At 40.0% G+C, this 15,212-nt stretch overlaps 1 protein-coding gene across 2 annotated transcripts in view; it reads right to left on the reverse strand.

Annotated features, from left to right (window-relative positions):
• mkln1 (muskelin 1, intracellular mediator containing kelch motifs) overlaps window positions 1–15,212 on the reverse strand; it is a 64,458-nt gene that overhangs the window by 33,559 nt on the left and 15,687 nt on the right. For both annotated transcript variants that reach the window (XM_007890829.2, XM_007890828.2), the window contains exons 6-9: window positions 12,884–13,076; window positions 9,962–10,039; window positions 8,117–8,182; window positions 3,431–3,543 (exon numbers count right to left, since the gene is read on the reverse strand). In XM_007890829.2, the coding sequence (XP_007889020.1) occupies window positions 3,431–3,543; window positions 8,117–8,182; window positions 9,962–10,039; window positions 12,884–13,076 (450 nt within the window). The remainder of the gene's footprint in view (window positions 1–3,430; window positions 3,544–8,116; window positions 8,183–9,961; window positions 10,040–12,883; window positions 13,077–15,212) is intronic.

Below are 15,212 nucleotides of genomic sequence, written 5' to 3' on the forward strand. Positions count from 1 at the left end.
TGTAGTGTGTGGGCTCACAACCACAAAGAACTTTCAGACTGTCCAAGCAAGCTTTAACATATACCTTTTACCACTCTGGTCTGACTGGCGTAAAACAAAATAAAGGACTCCCCCCTACTTTTGAGGGCCAAAACAGAACGCACGTTTTAAATACATTTCCAGAAGCAGAGCGAGTGTTTTTCCTGCATTCACCCTCACAGTAATCCAGTGTAATACAAACATGCTGGCAGAAAAGACTATTACGTGTACTGAAATGCGCTCGAAAATGCACTAAACACGATACTTAAAATTATAATGTTCGTTGTGAACGGCACGCTGATCAAATGCTAATTTTTCTCAATAAATCTGCAGTAATCACACCGTTTAATACTGTTGTGTGAAGATGAGGTAGTGGCAGAGCAAATTGAAACTTATGGGCAAAGCAAACATGCTGTGGTTGTTGGAACGCTTCAGAAGTGTAAGCTTAACTTTCTGGTAATTAGTAAAGTTTCACTTTGTATGGGATTTTGACTAGAACTTAAGTGGTGCGAGTGATTACCTGTGATCTCACAGAATATTCAACAACAAATTGTAATTTATATAGGACCCTTCACATAGGATAACGTCACAGAGCTTTTCAGTGTCAGTGTCAGGTGGCAAGCAAGGGAGAGGAGAGGGGGCAGGAGGTACAGTTGAAGAGCTACAACAAAAACTTGATTTATATACGCCCTTCACGCAGGGTGGCGTCCCGGAGCGCTTGACAGTAGCGGAGTCTGACCCCTAGGCTAGGCTTCTAGGTGGATTTAAAGGCAGATAAAAGGGGAAATAACGAGACAGAGAGATAAAAGGGAGTGAATTCCAGAGGGTTGGGATGTACGAGGCACTTGGGATGTCCTCCCAGCATAACAGACGCTATATAAGTGTAAACTTTTATTATACTTACTGAAAGCTCGGCCACCGATGTTGGGGTTGAGGCCAGAGTTTGCCGAGTGGCGGAATGAGCAGGAGAATGGAATAAGTAAAGATCCCAGCGATAGAGATGCTAAGGTGTGAAACGATTTATAAATATGATCAAGGACCTTGAAGTTGATCCATTAGGAGCCAGGAAGCCAGCAAGTCTGGCGAAGATTGGGGTGATGGGCTGTGGTCGACTGAGGATGTTGGCAGCGTTTCATGTGAGACAGACTGAGGCAGGCAATGTGGCAAGAACAAAAGCGGTCTTGGTCAATGTGAAGGAAGGAGGGCTGAGGATCAAACCCAACACTAAAGTTGAGCATTGGTTCAGTGAGTTTGAGGGAGAAGTCAGTCAAGGGTATTGAGGTCTGAGACACAAGTGAAATGATGTAGACGGGAGCCACGGCTTTCATCTGGTCAATAGTCTTGCCAACGAAAGGCATTTTCAGTCATTGCCAGATTTAAAATTGGTGGTGCCAGCTGCATAAAATAAACGTTGCTAATCGCCACTGCCTCACCCCTCAGGCTGTCGAACCCTCACCCATGCATTCGTTACCTCAAGGCTTGATTACGGGAACTCCCTCCTCATTGGCCTTCCCAACTCTTCCTTTCACAAGCTGCAGATCATCCCAAACTCTGCAGCTCGTGTACGCTCACGCACCAGGCTCCGGGACCCCATCACTCCCACCCTCGCCCGACTCCGCTGGCTCCCCATCCCCCAGAGGATCAAGTTCAAGATCCTCGTCCTCACCTTTAAGGCTATCCATGGCCTTGCCCCCTCCTACCTCTCTGACCTGCTGACTCCCTACCAACCTGACCATTAACACAAAATGAGGCAATTCATTTAGACTCTTGAAATTTAAGCGAGGTTTACAATTTCATGAACTGCTTTCCAACAGTATATTTAAGTATATTTATACGAAACTAAACAAACGCAAAAGGTACTCAGGGCAACCCTTCAGATGCTTGGTCTCAATTCAGGTTTATAGCTACCTCAAATATCAAGCACTGAGGAATGTCAACAAATAGTTGCAGGCCACGAACCAATATTCAACCAATTCACATTCTTCAAACCATTACCCTCACTTACCACACATTTACCTCAAAATTTGGATTCTAGGTACAAATCATAGAATTAGTCTCTAAATTTCACTTTAATACAGTCAAACTAGCCTTCAACAACCTCTCAGGGGACTGTGCCAAAGTGGCCTTTATATAAGGGTTTATTTCGCCCACAAAATACAGTCAATCCACTTTACAGTATATCCTGTGAAGCGCTTTGAGGTGCCTCAATGATCTGATAAGGCGCTATATCAAGTGCAAGGATTATTATTTATTATTATAGTTGTTGTTAAAGGTGGCCTCTAAGTAAGGGTTTGTTGGTGTGCTAACGGTTGTTAACAGGGGGTGGTTGCTGAATGGGGGTATTTGCTTGAACAGGTTTGACTGCACCTCTATGTCAGTTTCTCAATTTTGTGAACAACTTCCTGCAAATTGATAATGNAAAAAATTGTAACACTGATTTAGAATTGCTGTGGCCCTAATCTTTACACGAGTTCTGTTCAGCACTGGAAAATCTGCTTGGGTTACTTGGAATCAGTACACAGCGCACGGAAATTGGATTTGAGAACATCCGGGATCAAGCACCCTATTAATGTTTGTGTTGACAGTGCAGAGCTGAACCAACATTTGAGATTGCCCAAGACCAGAGAAACTCAGGATTGTGTAACAACAATGATAAAGAACAGTATTCTTTCGCTAGTTCTGAACAGACTTGCTTATTATCTTGGGCATTAGTGTGCATCAATGAATCTTTCCACCAAATTCAAACCTCTGGAATGCAAAGCTTTTGATAAGCAGCATTATTTAATTGACTAAAATTTGTGTCTTTACATGACACAACCACTCACTTCTGCTCTTCAGGCAGTTTGACAATTAAGACTGGGAGCCCCAATATTACAGTGTAAATCTGTCAACTTCATAACTTTTGGGTTCCACCAAAAATAGCAACTTTGTTAAAACAAATAATGCCCTTCGCTAAAGCCTCACAGCACTTTACAGAGAGATCAATCAGAAATGAAGCGGATGTCATGGAGGCAAATCATCAAGGCAACATACACTTTAAGTACCCTTTAAAAACAAAAAACCTCACTGGAAACCTGTCCAAAGCTTTAATACGGATCGATACCTGTAATATCAGATCTTAGAGTAGGATGACCGGAAAAAGAGTAATTTAAAAAGGTACGATCTCGTTCTCAGTTAGAAAGACACTCAAAAACTATTCATTCTGAATTCTATGAGGTCTAACCAGGACACCAAATATTTCAGCAAACATTTCACAACAACTTGTGTATATATTGCGTCCGTCACGTGGGGTAGTGTCTCGGAACACATAGAACTGTTCTCAAGAAGAATTAGATTATGGCCTGATATTTTTCCCCTCTAGTCACATTATACTTATGCAGCTTTTATTTACAATGTAAAAATGCTGACTTACCTCCTTCTCTGTGTCTCTAGATATGCAAGTCCACTGGTTTTCTTTGACAGTATACGCCCAGAAATCTGCTAAATCCTGCGTCCCATCCCAACCACCAAATAAATATACAGTTTCTGCAAAGAAAAAACAATTATTCAGAAATTTGCTCCTGAAAATTTGGATTTTTTTTGCCTAAAATGGTCCAACTTTGCTTCACCTTACAATAATATGCGGCACTTATAATACATTTATAATGCATTGCATTTGAAGTGTTGAGAAGGTCTCAAAGTGCTTCACAAAGTTCATATAAAGTGCAGTGGCTGAACTTGTAGGTGAATGAGGCAGCTAATTTGCACACAATGTCCCACAAATAGCCATGAAATGAATGAACCATTTATCTGGAGGATTGTTGGTCAGGACACTGGGAGAAAATCCTTGCTTGTTTTCAAATAGCGTCAGGAGATATTTAACATCCACCTAAACAGGCAGATCCTACCCTGTTTTAACATGTCATCCAATAGACAGCATCTCAGGCAATCCAACACTGGACTGGAGTGCCACCATAGACTATGGGCCCCAAAATCCTGATGTCCTGACACAGGGCTTGAACCCACAAACTTCTGACCCTAAGAGTGCTGCTATCAACTGATCTGGGCTGACACCATGATGGAGAATGCTGTGATCAATGTTTTAACAGCTATGAAAAAAAACATCAATTTATCCATTGAAATTACTACCTTTTGAAATTTTACATAAAATTTTCCTGAAAAACCCAATCGTTTATTTTGGCCACAATAATAATAATAATCCTTTGGATCAATCATCCTAAACCTCCGCCGATGTTGTTCAAGTTCCTCCATTTCTTAGATTGGCTAAGTGCAGAGAAGAGAGCTATTTAAAGCCACAGCTCATTTAATACAATGCTATAAATTTAGCTCAGTTTTCCTCCAGCTCGAGGGACCTTGGCACAGAACTGAGTTTCCATCTTAGAGATGACTAGGAAGAAGAACTATATAATGCAAAGAACTTGTTAGATGGCTGAAGAGTTTTATAGCTTTTTCCAAGACACATGGTGATAGGAGCACTAATATTAGGATTGTCATTATATAATCTGTAAAAATATACTTATGCAACAGCATAGACTGCAACTAGCATAACAGCTTTAAACTGCTCACATTTGGTTGATGTTTACAATAATAATTCTTACATTTGATAAAGGGCCTCATCACATCATTGAGACGTCATAAAGCCCTTCACAGAGCATACTGTAAAGTGTGTGACTGTGTACTTTGTGGGAGAAACCACAAAATAGGTTTAAAGTAAAGAGTTAAGGAAAAATACATCAAACTCATCAGTTCCACGTTACTTGAGAAGGAATTAAATAGGTACAACCGGTCCACTGGGGAGGTGCAGAATTACATACTGAATTACCAACAAATATTACAGCAATTAATGAATAATGAAGACAGAGGAAGGTTTTTTTTAAGCAGTTTCTCTTATAATGAGCAATTTTAATTCTTTTTTTCTAAAAGAAAACTGATCGACAGAGTTGGATACCTGCTGAGAAAGTCTGAATTCTTCAATATCCATCAATACATTAGTTTAAAAGTTGATAATTTTGCTACAGAAAATAAGACTAAGAATCATTACAAAAAACACCAGCTCTGCCCCTGCAACAGGAGGGGAATAAAAACCTCAAAATATAAATTTCTTTGAACAGATAAATGTAGATAAATGTTCACCATTTTCCTTCCATGTGCAGTCTTGTGCACACTATTTCAGAGAAACATACTAGAGTTGCTCCCAAAAGCTATAATCAGCTCAAAGGGCAATTATTTGATCTCTTCTATGTGACATATTCCCCTTTTACTTCAGTAAACAAACCAAAAGGGGGGGTGGGGGGGGGGAAAGTTTGGATCATTGTGTTTTAAAGAAGGTTACAACAGTTCGTTACCTTCACTAACAGACTCCTAGTGTTTCAACTTAAGAAGAGGGCCTCTGTGCATAAATTCTCACAGCTAACAAAACTGTGTAACATCACAACAGCTTTATTGAACACAAAATCTGGCAGCGTTTTCATTTCCTTTTTGGAGAACTCAACACAACTGTGAACGTCAGCAGACAAGACTATCAATTCCTTGTGCGATTATCTGCAACTGTTTGACTTTTCTAAACTGCGCTTAATTTGGACAATTTGTCCAAGTTAAATTTTATAAAAGTACTCTTACGACTTGTGGCTGAAGACGAATGTGTCATTTTGCAATAGTTTATTTTTACCCCCCACCCCCCAAAAAAAACATGACCACAATCAACCTTTTTCATCTGCGTGTCAGTTGGACGCAGTTGGTTGCACTTTTCGCAACTGGATCAGAACGTGTCATGTCAACTCTATGATTTTAATATTGCAAACTAGGTTGACCACTGCAATTTATGAAACACCTCTGGTGCAGATTACTTGCCATGTTTGCTGACGAATCACCCCCTTTTAAAACAAATGATCTTGTTTTGGTAAGATCTTGCCCCAAACTCACAATACAACTTACATTTATAATAATCCTTGCATTTGAAAAACATCTTATCGCATTGTCAAGACGTTTGAAAGAGCTTCACAGGATTTTATTGTCAAGTGTCGTAAACATATTTGTAGGCAAATAACTGAAGTTCATTTTACATTTTCAACTGATTCCAGAGATCAAATAAAATGATGTTCAGCATTAAAGTCTACACACATAAACTACATCAAAATTTGTGCGTTTGCAAACGACAGGTATAGGATGTTAAGGACATTGAAGCCAATTGGTCTTGAAGTAATTTGTGCACCTGAAAACTACAGCAATTTCTGCACAAAATGAAACAGAAACTCAGCAACTGCCATGGTCACACTTAGCTGCTACTTGAAAGCTACTATTATCTTCGCAATTATTTTTCTGCAAGCTGACGTTTGATTGTGGGATTTAGTAAGACAGCTTGGATTCTTTCACAGATTGAATAAGTTTTAAAATTCATTCTTCAAATGGGGTCCAGGTTCCTTAATTATGGACTAAAATCACCCTCGGTGCAAACTCCTACTACTACTACTACTGTGCTTAACTGCTACCTAGCACAGGCCCCAGTGCTACAAGTGACGTCAATAAGTATTGCTGTCATTGGCAACAGCCCGTCTATTCCAGGCCATTCCACGAATCATGGTAATGCTAAAAATAGTCAGCAGGGGGACAGATGGTCTTTGAAACAAGCCAAAAACGTATGGTTCTTTAGAGAGAACCAACGGGAAATTTGCAGACAACATGGAGACTTACAAAAGCTGAATTCCCTAATTCATACAGAGTCTACGGGGCGCAGAATAAAACGCAGCCAAATCAAACATATCTTAAAAAGAGAGTAGGATCGCAAATTAACTGAATACCATTACATACTTAACTGAATTTGAAATTACCGAGCGTTCGGATTCACTACTTAAATGGGTCACAAGTTACAGTCCACCACGAAGCTAAACCAATAAAGCACAGAATTCATGCATGGATTCCTACAAATTAGTCCACCTCCAAAATACATGGTCATCACACTTTACAGGAAATCCTGTGAAACACATTGAATCATTAGACATCAAAGGCGCTTTATCAAATGTCATAATTTATTATTATCACACAACAAGGGTGATTCAGTTGACTTGGTTCAAACTAATAACTTCACCGTATGTCCGAGCTGAGAGCCCAAACTCTCCATTTCATTTCATGAAATTAAATGATTTAAGGTTTTTTTCCCCAATCACTGAGAAGTCTTTTTGTTTACTTACAAACAGTTTGCATGAGCCAAATTCATTAAGATTCCTCATTATGACAGAGCAGTCAACATAAATGAAAATCTTTAAGATAAGGACATCAACAGCGCTTGATTCCACAGTACTCATAGTCAATATTCAAGTATTTGCTCGGACATAGGGCTCTGAGAGTAAACTCATCTTCAATCGACCCTCCTGCTTCTAGAAAGAGCTGAAGAAACCTTGTACTCAAGTGTTAGATGTCTGCTTGCAGCATTTACAAAGAGCTGTAAACAATAAATTAATTTAGCATTTACCTTGGGTTGTTGTAAACACGGTGCTGTGGGCTCTTGCAGCTTTATGTTTAGGGTTTTACTTTACAATCTTACCTACAGCCGTAAATAAATTTAAATTGACTCTTGCTTGCAAGTACATATAGTTTGGCAGGCAATATTTTCCACCTTGCATAAAATTTGCAATGCTGCAGAAAGCTATGCTTCAGTGTAACAGCATTTTCTTCTCAGAAAAGTGAGTCCCCAAAAGTGCAAGAGCGCACTGAGATTAAAGGATCTGGCAAATATTGGCGGAGCAGGCTCAATGGCCCTCTCGTCCTCCTGTTTTCCTACATTTCTAGATGCAACCCTGTTCTACTATTAACACCCAATTAAAGGACACAGTTGCTTCCATATCGAAGGGGACCCAGTGCAACTACAGAAACAGGTCGGACTGACTTCAAATGTTAACCTAAGAGCCTGAATATTAACAACAACATGGATTTATGTTGCGCCGCTCACACTGGGTAGCAATCCCGAGCGCTTGAAACAGCACCTCGACTTCACCAGTTAACGAGCTGCAGAATTAAATAATGCCAAAGGCCAGTTATCGACTTCAATTTCGCAAATATTTCAAGCTAAGGGTTCAGTGGGTTTAGTGTGCAACATTTTTACCTGTCTGAACGTCAATTACCATCTGGTGACCTCCTCTCATCCCAGGTCTGTTGTCTTCACCATCACCTGATGGGGGAAAAAAACATATGACTTGAGGTATTTCTGCAGTAACAATGTGCATACAGGTAACACAAATGTGGTTGTGAGAATAGGCTTGACACTCCGCATCAATGTAGCAGACATCCAATGCATTTCTTGCACCAAGCTCTCTGAGATACCGTCCGGTGTGAAGTGCTCTATATAAACGCAAGTTGCTGTTGTTAGTTCCAGAGTGGCACTGACATAAAACTTGTAATGTGGGTTTGCTACCTTCCCTCTTGTTTGGGTGTGGATACCACAATGTTCAATTCATTTCGCAATCTGTAGGGTGCGAATATGAGTAATTACAGAAAGAGGAAAAAAGAGGTAGAGTGGGAAGCAAACGTTTCACACTTGTTCAAGACTATTCTGTAGCTCTTAACCTACAAGTATTAACAGACTCCGATATTCGTTATTGGATTGTACAAACTATAAATTCAATCTAATGCAAGAGGGTATCAACATGAAAGCCAACCCAGTGCTGTTTAAACTGTAAATTGTAAAGCATCAACATAGCTCTGAAGGAAAATTGAAGCTCTTGAAACATCTGCGAAGGGTAATACTGGTTCCCATACTTAATTACAAAATGAATGAATAATCCAGAGCCAATCATAATATGGTCATTGATCTTATTTAGTGTATTAGAAGGGATATAGCTACAGTTGCGTAGCTGGGGGTAGGATGCAAGGGAGGTAGGGAGAATTTTTTTAACCTGATAAATAATAATAATCCTTGCAGTTGATATAGTGCTTCACAGCATATACTGTAAAGTGAATTGACTGTATGTTTTGTGGGCGAAATGCTGTATGATACTTACCCAGATCAATCATTTCAAATTGCGTTCACCAATAATAATTCAAATCAGTGTTGCATAGCTCAGAAACACTCTCCACATGGAGATTTTGAAGTACAACATGTATAATTGTGCCACGGAAGGGTTTTCACAGCTCTAATGAGCACAGCACAGCATTAGTTTTACAAGCCAGCACTACCTCCACTGAAATCCTAGCAGGAAAAACACAGACGTGCATCTGCTTGGGAACAGTAGTGCAGAATAAAAGGATATAGTAGATTTTCCATGGTGTGTAAAAGGGGAAGGCGCTATGAATCAAATCAAATAATCTCGCAAAAAGTTCACTGGCCTATTATACTATTATACTGAACTGAAATCCAAGCAACAATACAATGTCCTCCACAACATCCTAGAGATGTGAATAATGATCCTCAAGATCAGGACCAGGGTAGCACTGGCAGATTCACCAGCACTTGACGAAAACCTTCATGTTTACACTGTGAGTAATTAAGCTAACAAAGATGTCCACCAAAATTACAAAATATCGCACCAATTCTCCCTGACTTCCCAATTTTCTCAATGTTCTCCATGTCTTGAAGAAATCAATCTCTTGTAATCAGAATTGAAGCTGAATCACAGTTGTCAGAACGTGTATTGAACCCAAGAAGCTCTTCCTTGCTTATTGATATCCAATGCAATTTCTACAAGTTTTCTTATGTTAGCAACAAACAAGATCAATTACAGGAGATGTCTGCATTTGCCTCTGGCTACATTGAGTTACGTCACTTAATACTGCAAACAAAATAGCTAAACATGATAAAATTGGTTTGTATGTTCTCTGGATCACACTGAAAAAGGTACAGCATGTTTTAAGTTAGAAGGCAAATTTTTCCAAATTAAAACGGCATTATTTTGCCTTTGCCACAAGGAAAATAAAATCCATTCGTTCATAATATTTCTAAAACAATCCTTACCTTTACTACTCTGTGGGATGATCTGTGTCCACCTGGGTTTATACTCCTGTTGACTGATGTACTGGTTAAACAAGCCATCTGAAAACAAAGCTAGTATTTAATTTACATAACAATCAAACCAGGACAGATCACATTCCAACAACACCTTCCTCAAAGAGATGGAAAAACCTGTAGAGTCATTATCGAGTAATTGGAGATGGATATAATGAAAAGCATTGTGCTAAAGTGCCAATTTCTCAGATTGAGTAGCAAATCCCAATTAATAAACTACTTGAAACCCCACATAAGGCCATTTGGGATAGAAAGTAATTTCGGTAATAAGCGCACACAATTTCTAACTCCAGAAAGTTATCCTTCAGACAACAACGGGAACAAACTGTTTTAAGGAACTGATTTCTTAATTTCATTTTGGAAGGGAAAGGGGAAGTGAAATACTGAATCTCGGCAGAAGAAACATGTATAATATATTATATAAACTAATCGTGAACACTGGTTCACCTCTCAACTGTCCAGAACTTTAATCTGATGTAAGTCTGGGTGAAATCCACAAAATCAAATGCATTCAAACAAATAGGTTTTTAAAATAATTCTTATAGATCAGGCATCTTAGAAATTTACAGTTTAATCCTGATAAATGCTAAACAAGTAACACCCGACACCCATCTGACTCCAATCAGAATTCTATTTTGGATTTGGGGGAGGAAAGAAAGCAACGCTAACTAACTTGTGCAATTCCAACTCCGCAACAACAAAGCGATAAACTTTCCCACCGAGTATAAACAGAGCAAGTTAAACTACTTGTTGCATCTTTGACTTCATTCTTCAAAAGAGTTACCAGGACTTCCTCTCTCATGGAATACATCTAGATATGCAATAAACTGTGTGTGCGTCAATACTGAATATTGAAATACTGTGCCAATTTGGGAAAATGGAGTTTTGCAGGTTTGGCAAATTACCTGCTAAATTTAAAACAAAAGGAAACCTAATGGAAACATATCAATGGAAAGATTATTGAAATGTAGAGAACGTAGATAGTAGTATAATAACGTCTGAAGTTTCTAAAGTTATTTTAACAATCCTTAGACTCGGCACAGTATTAAAAACTGTTGGTCTCAAAAGGGCTGTTCTACTTTCTCTAGATTTCAATAATATTGAAATATATAATTGCACTTCTGTTACTCCGTCTCCCCATCTCCCCCACTCTCGCCCGACTCCATTGGTTCCCTAGCCTTCAGAGGATCCAGTTCAAGATCCTGGCCCTCACATACAAAGCCCTCCATGGCCTCGCTCCACCCTACCTCTGCGACCTCCTAACCCCTACCAACCCGCCCGCTCCCTCCGCTCAGCCGACTCTGGCCTGCTCCACGTCCCCCAACCCACCCGCCCCACCATTGGCGGGTGAGCCCTCAGCCACTCTGCCCCCAACCTCTGGAATTCCATCCCCCAATCACTCCACCTCGCCCCCTCCTTAGCCTCCTTCAAGTCCCGCCTCAAGACCCTCCTCTTCGACCATGCCATCGGCCACCCCCCTTCCTCTCCCCTCTCTTTCCCCCCACCCCGACCCCAGCTCAGGTCTGTAATGCTGTACACTGTCCAGTGCCTTGGGACGTCCTCCCGAGGTGAAAGGCGCTATACAAATGTAATCTTGTTGTTGAATTGCAAAATTTATACTTGAAATTAATCCACCTCAGTAAAGTCGAATTCATTTGCCACCAGCAAAAGGGGGAAAAAAAACAGAAAAGGGCTCAACTTATTATTAAAATAGATGCATGAACCATTTTATAGCAGCAATCTCATTTAAAGTTCAAATGTCCATTAAAAACAATTCTATGTTAATTCAGTTGACATTTCATTCAGATTACTGCTTGATAATGCAGGAGATATTTATTCTTCTCTAGACTTCCACTGCTTAAAAATAAGCCAAGGAAAACTGAACAGTTTAATCCTCCTAATGCTCCCTAGGTAATGTAATTGTTATATAGTCACCTCCCAATTATAGATTGATAAGGACCTTTCCTCAAGCAGTGGAGTGCTGAATTCAGAGGGCTCAACTTTGAATTTTTATAATTTAAATGAGATTCCCCAAGAGACTAGCGACATCAGGTCCCAACAGTGATGCAGCATTGAAGTGGGTGAAAATCTTGTGGGATGTGTGGTACCTTGCTAAAACAGAACCACCAACTCAACACCGAAATTCAGTGAACAAGTCGGAGAAGTGAAAGAGGGAAGATAGTTGGTACACACCAACATCTTGGCTTTGTACAAGAGACAATGCTTGGCTTCCGTTCTCCGGATTTACTGAAGTTAAAAGTTCCTTCGGGAATATTTCCAATCTTTGTACATTCAATGGATATAAAAATACCCCAATAGTTAGGAAACACAATCACACCAACACAAGCTGATTTTGTCACCAGAGAGAGAGAAAAAAAGAATCAGAAAGGTTCGCAATCAAAGCAAAGAGATTTAAGACGACAGGAATAAAATGAGACAGAAAGGGAAATTAAGCCATGAAGACTGGGTGAGAAACAACAGGAATACAGGAATGGACTCCATATTGAAGCCTTTCCAGTAATGAGTCTACAAAATCACCAATGAAATGGCATATAAACAGCATTCATGCATTCTAAGCGTCATTCGCCCGATCACAACTCAAGGGAGGGAAAGAAAGCCAAAGTAAAGCAGAACCCAGTCAACAAATTCTGCGATAACATACAAAAAGTTATTAGTTCACTGAAACACTGAATTTCCCCCTCATTTATTATTGGGCTTTATTAACAGCACCACGATTAAGTTCCAGATTTAGAATACCCATTCCTCCACATGAGAATAAGGGAACACTTCAAGAGCAATGGTGATTACAATCAGAGGTTATTATTGGATTATTTAGTTATTAGGGATGACGTCAGGAAGCAGTTAACTCACCATCTACAGCTTTTTCAATCAGTTCTTCGCAAGCATCAAAATCGCCCTTGAGGACTAACTTGTCGTGCAGTTCCGTCAACATCGGGTGCTCCAATGCAATCTTAGTTTTCTTCTGCAGTGACTCAAAGGCCTCAGTGTAGTTGTGCTGGCGAAAATGTTTCAGGCACAGCCTAATGGCTTCCTGTTCACGGTACTACTAGAACATAAGGAAATGGTGAAAAATGTTTATGCCAGGTTATGTTTTAGCCTGTGTGTGTGTGTGTGTGTTACACTAAGTTGTTCATGCGTTGACTGTGCAATTACTATGGAACTTCACTACAGTGCCCATCACTATGGTACTCCTTTACTTATTGTGCAGGTCTACAAAGAATGTAATATTTGTAATAATAATCCTTGCATTTGATATAGCGCCTCATCACATCGTTGAAACGGTTGAAAGCGTTTCACAGACTATACTGTAAAGTGAAATGACTGCATATTTTGTGGGCGAATGCGGCAGCCAATTGTGCACAACAGTGTCCTATAAACAGTCATGGAATCAGTGATCGTATTAGCATTATTTTTTTAACTTTTTTGGAGGGATTATTACCTCCGGACAAGCAATCCACCAACCTACTTACAGAGGCATGCGTGTGGAGTAAGGAAACTTGCCTAAGGTTTCACCCCTCAAGAGAATTGAACCCGGGTCCTCTTGCAAATAATTCTTTTGTGTGTGTTTTTCGTTCTTAATTTATTTTTGTGACTTTTCACCCCACTCCCCTCGCTCTCTTTTTCTTTAAACGACCCTCAAGGGCGAATTTTAAGGTGTTATAAAGCTTCTTTTATTTTGCTTAGTGTGTGGTGTTGTTTTAGTTTTGCTCGAATGCTTGGCTTCTCTCTCTCTCTCTATCAGCAACTTGACAACTTGGAAGCAAGTCAATTTTGCACTCCTCGCTTATAATTCTGTCAGTGAGACATTTTATTGGTCAACTGAGTGTCTCACACATACAGAATCCGATCACCGTCCTTAAGAGAATACAAAGCAGACAGAGTTCCATGTATGCCACCTACACGTGGAAATTCCCATGTTTGGAATGAAATACACACTGTCTCCCCAAATGGACGCACCCTGCTTACCTATTTTAGAGCGTTTTAGGCACAGGCAGGCAAGAGCCAAGGTTTGGGACCTCAGCATATGTGGTAAACCTCATAGCTTACCATTGAAATTAACCTCTGGACGAAAGGAGTTAGGCTAGGTTTCCTTGGAGCCAGTTCAGTCAGTCCTGACATTGAGCCAGCCTGGCTGGTCTGTTATCAGCAGTGCCTTGGGAGTGCTACAGACCCGTCTGGCTCAGGAACCTGGACGACCGAGACAGCTGCAGAGGATGGGCATGATTCCGACAGCCAGTTCAGCTCCAAGGAGACCCCACTTACCTCCACGCCCAAGGAGAACAGTCACTTGTTGGTCGTTTGACATCCAACAAAGGTGAGTTTGAGCCCTCACTAGGTGGAAGATAGGTATCAGGAACTCCCTGCTAAACTAGGGGGTGGCATACAAGGAAAACATTTCATTTTACTTTAGACTCAAAGCACAAAATGATAAAAACTATTTCCCAGTGTTCACAAAATAGATTTCGGACAATCCTATATAGAACTGGTTTTATTAGAGGGTAATCTGGAAACAGTTAAGAGTTTCAAGTCAAGAGACTTTCAAATCCAAATTCAATTTTAGTGAAAGCTTTAACTGGCAACGCTTACATAACTGTCTTTCTGCAAATGTAAAGCCAGATAAGTGCCTCAGTTCTAATTACACAGGGCTCGAAATTATGGAGACGTTGGCGGTTAACAGCTCTCAGCTCAGAAGGAATAGCTGTAAACCTCCATTACATCTAAAATTTACCTCCTACTCAGATCAGGCCTTAAAACTGCAGTGAAGCACAGCAATAGTTCAATGCAAACAATTCTTGTATTCCCGCTGCTCTCAGATACTGATGATTGCATTCAGCTAAAAAGGCACTTGAATCCTAGCTCACCCCTCATTGACTTATTATATTCACTGCCTGTAAAGAGCTAAACTCTGGGATCAAGCTGTGCAAAGGTTACAAGAAGCTTTTACGATTAGCAGAAGGTGACTGACAGGAGATTGAGATCATCGTCAACTAGGACATTTCACTGCTCACCAAATACTGACTTTTATCGTGAAAAAATGAGAGCAAATCAAAACACCTCATAAAGTAAAATGCTTCTGGGTTTGATCAGTAAATTGACCTAGGCTAGACACTCAATTATATTTTTTTATTCCTTTTATTTAAATGATATTAAAAATGCAACTAACTGAAAATGAATGGCT

Source organism: Callorhinchus milii, unplaced genomic scaffold (assembly GCF_018977255.1).
Source record: "Callorhinchus milii isolate IMCB2004 unplaced genomic scaffold, IMCB_Cmil_1.0 Scaffold5, whole genome shotgun sequence".
In the NCBI taxonomy this organism is placed as follows: Eukaryota; Metazoa; Chordata; class Chondrichthyes; order Chimaeriformes; family Callorhinchidae; genus Callorhinchus; species Callorhinchus milii.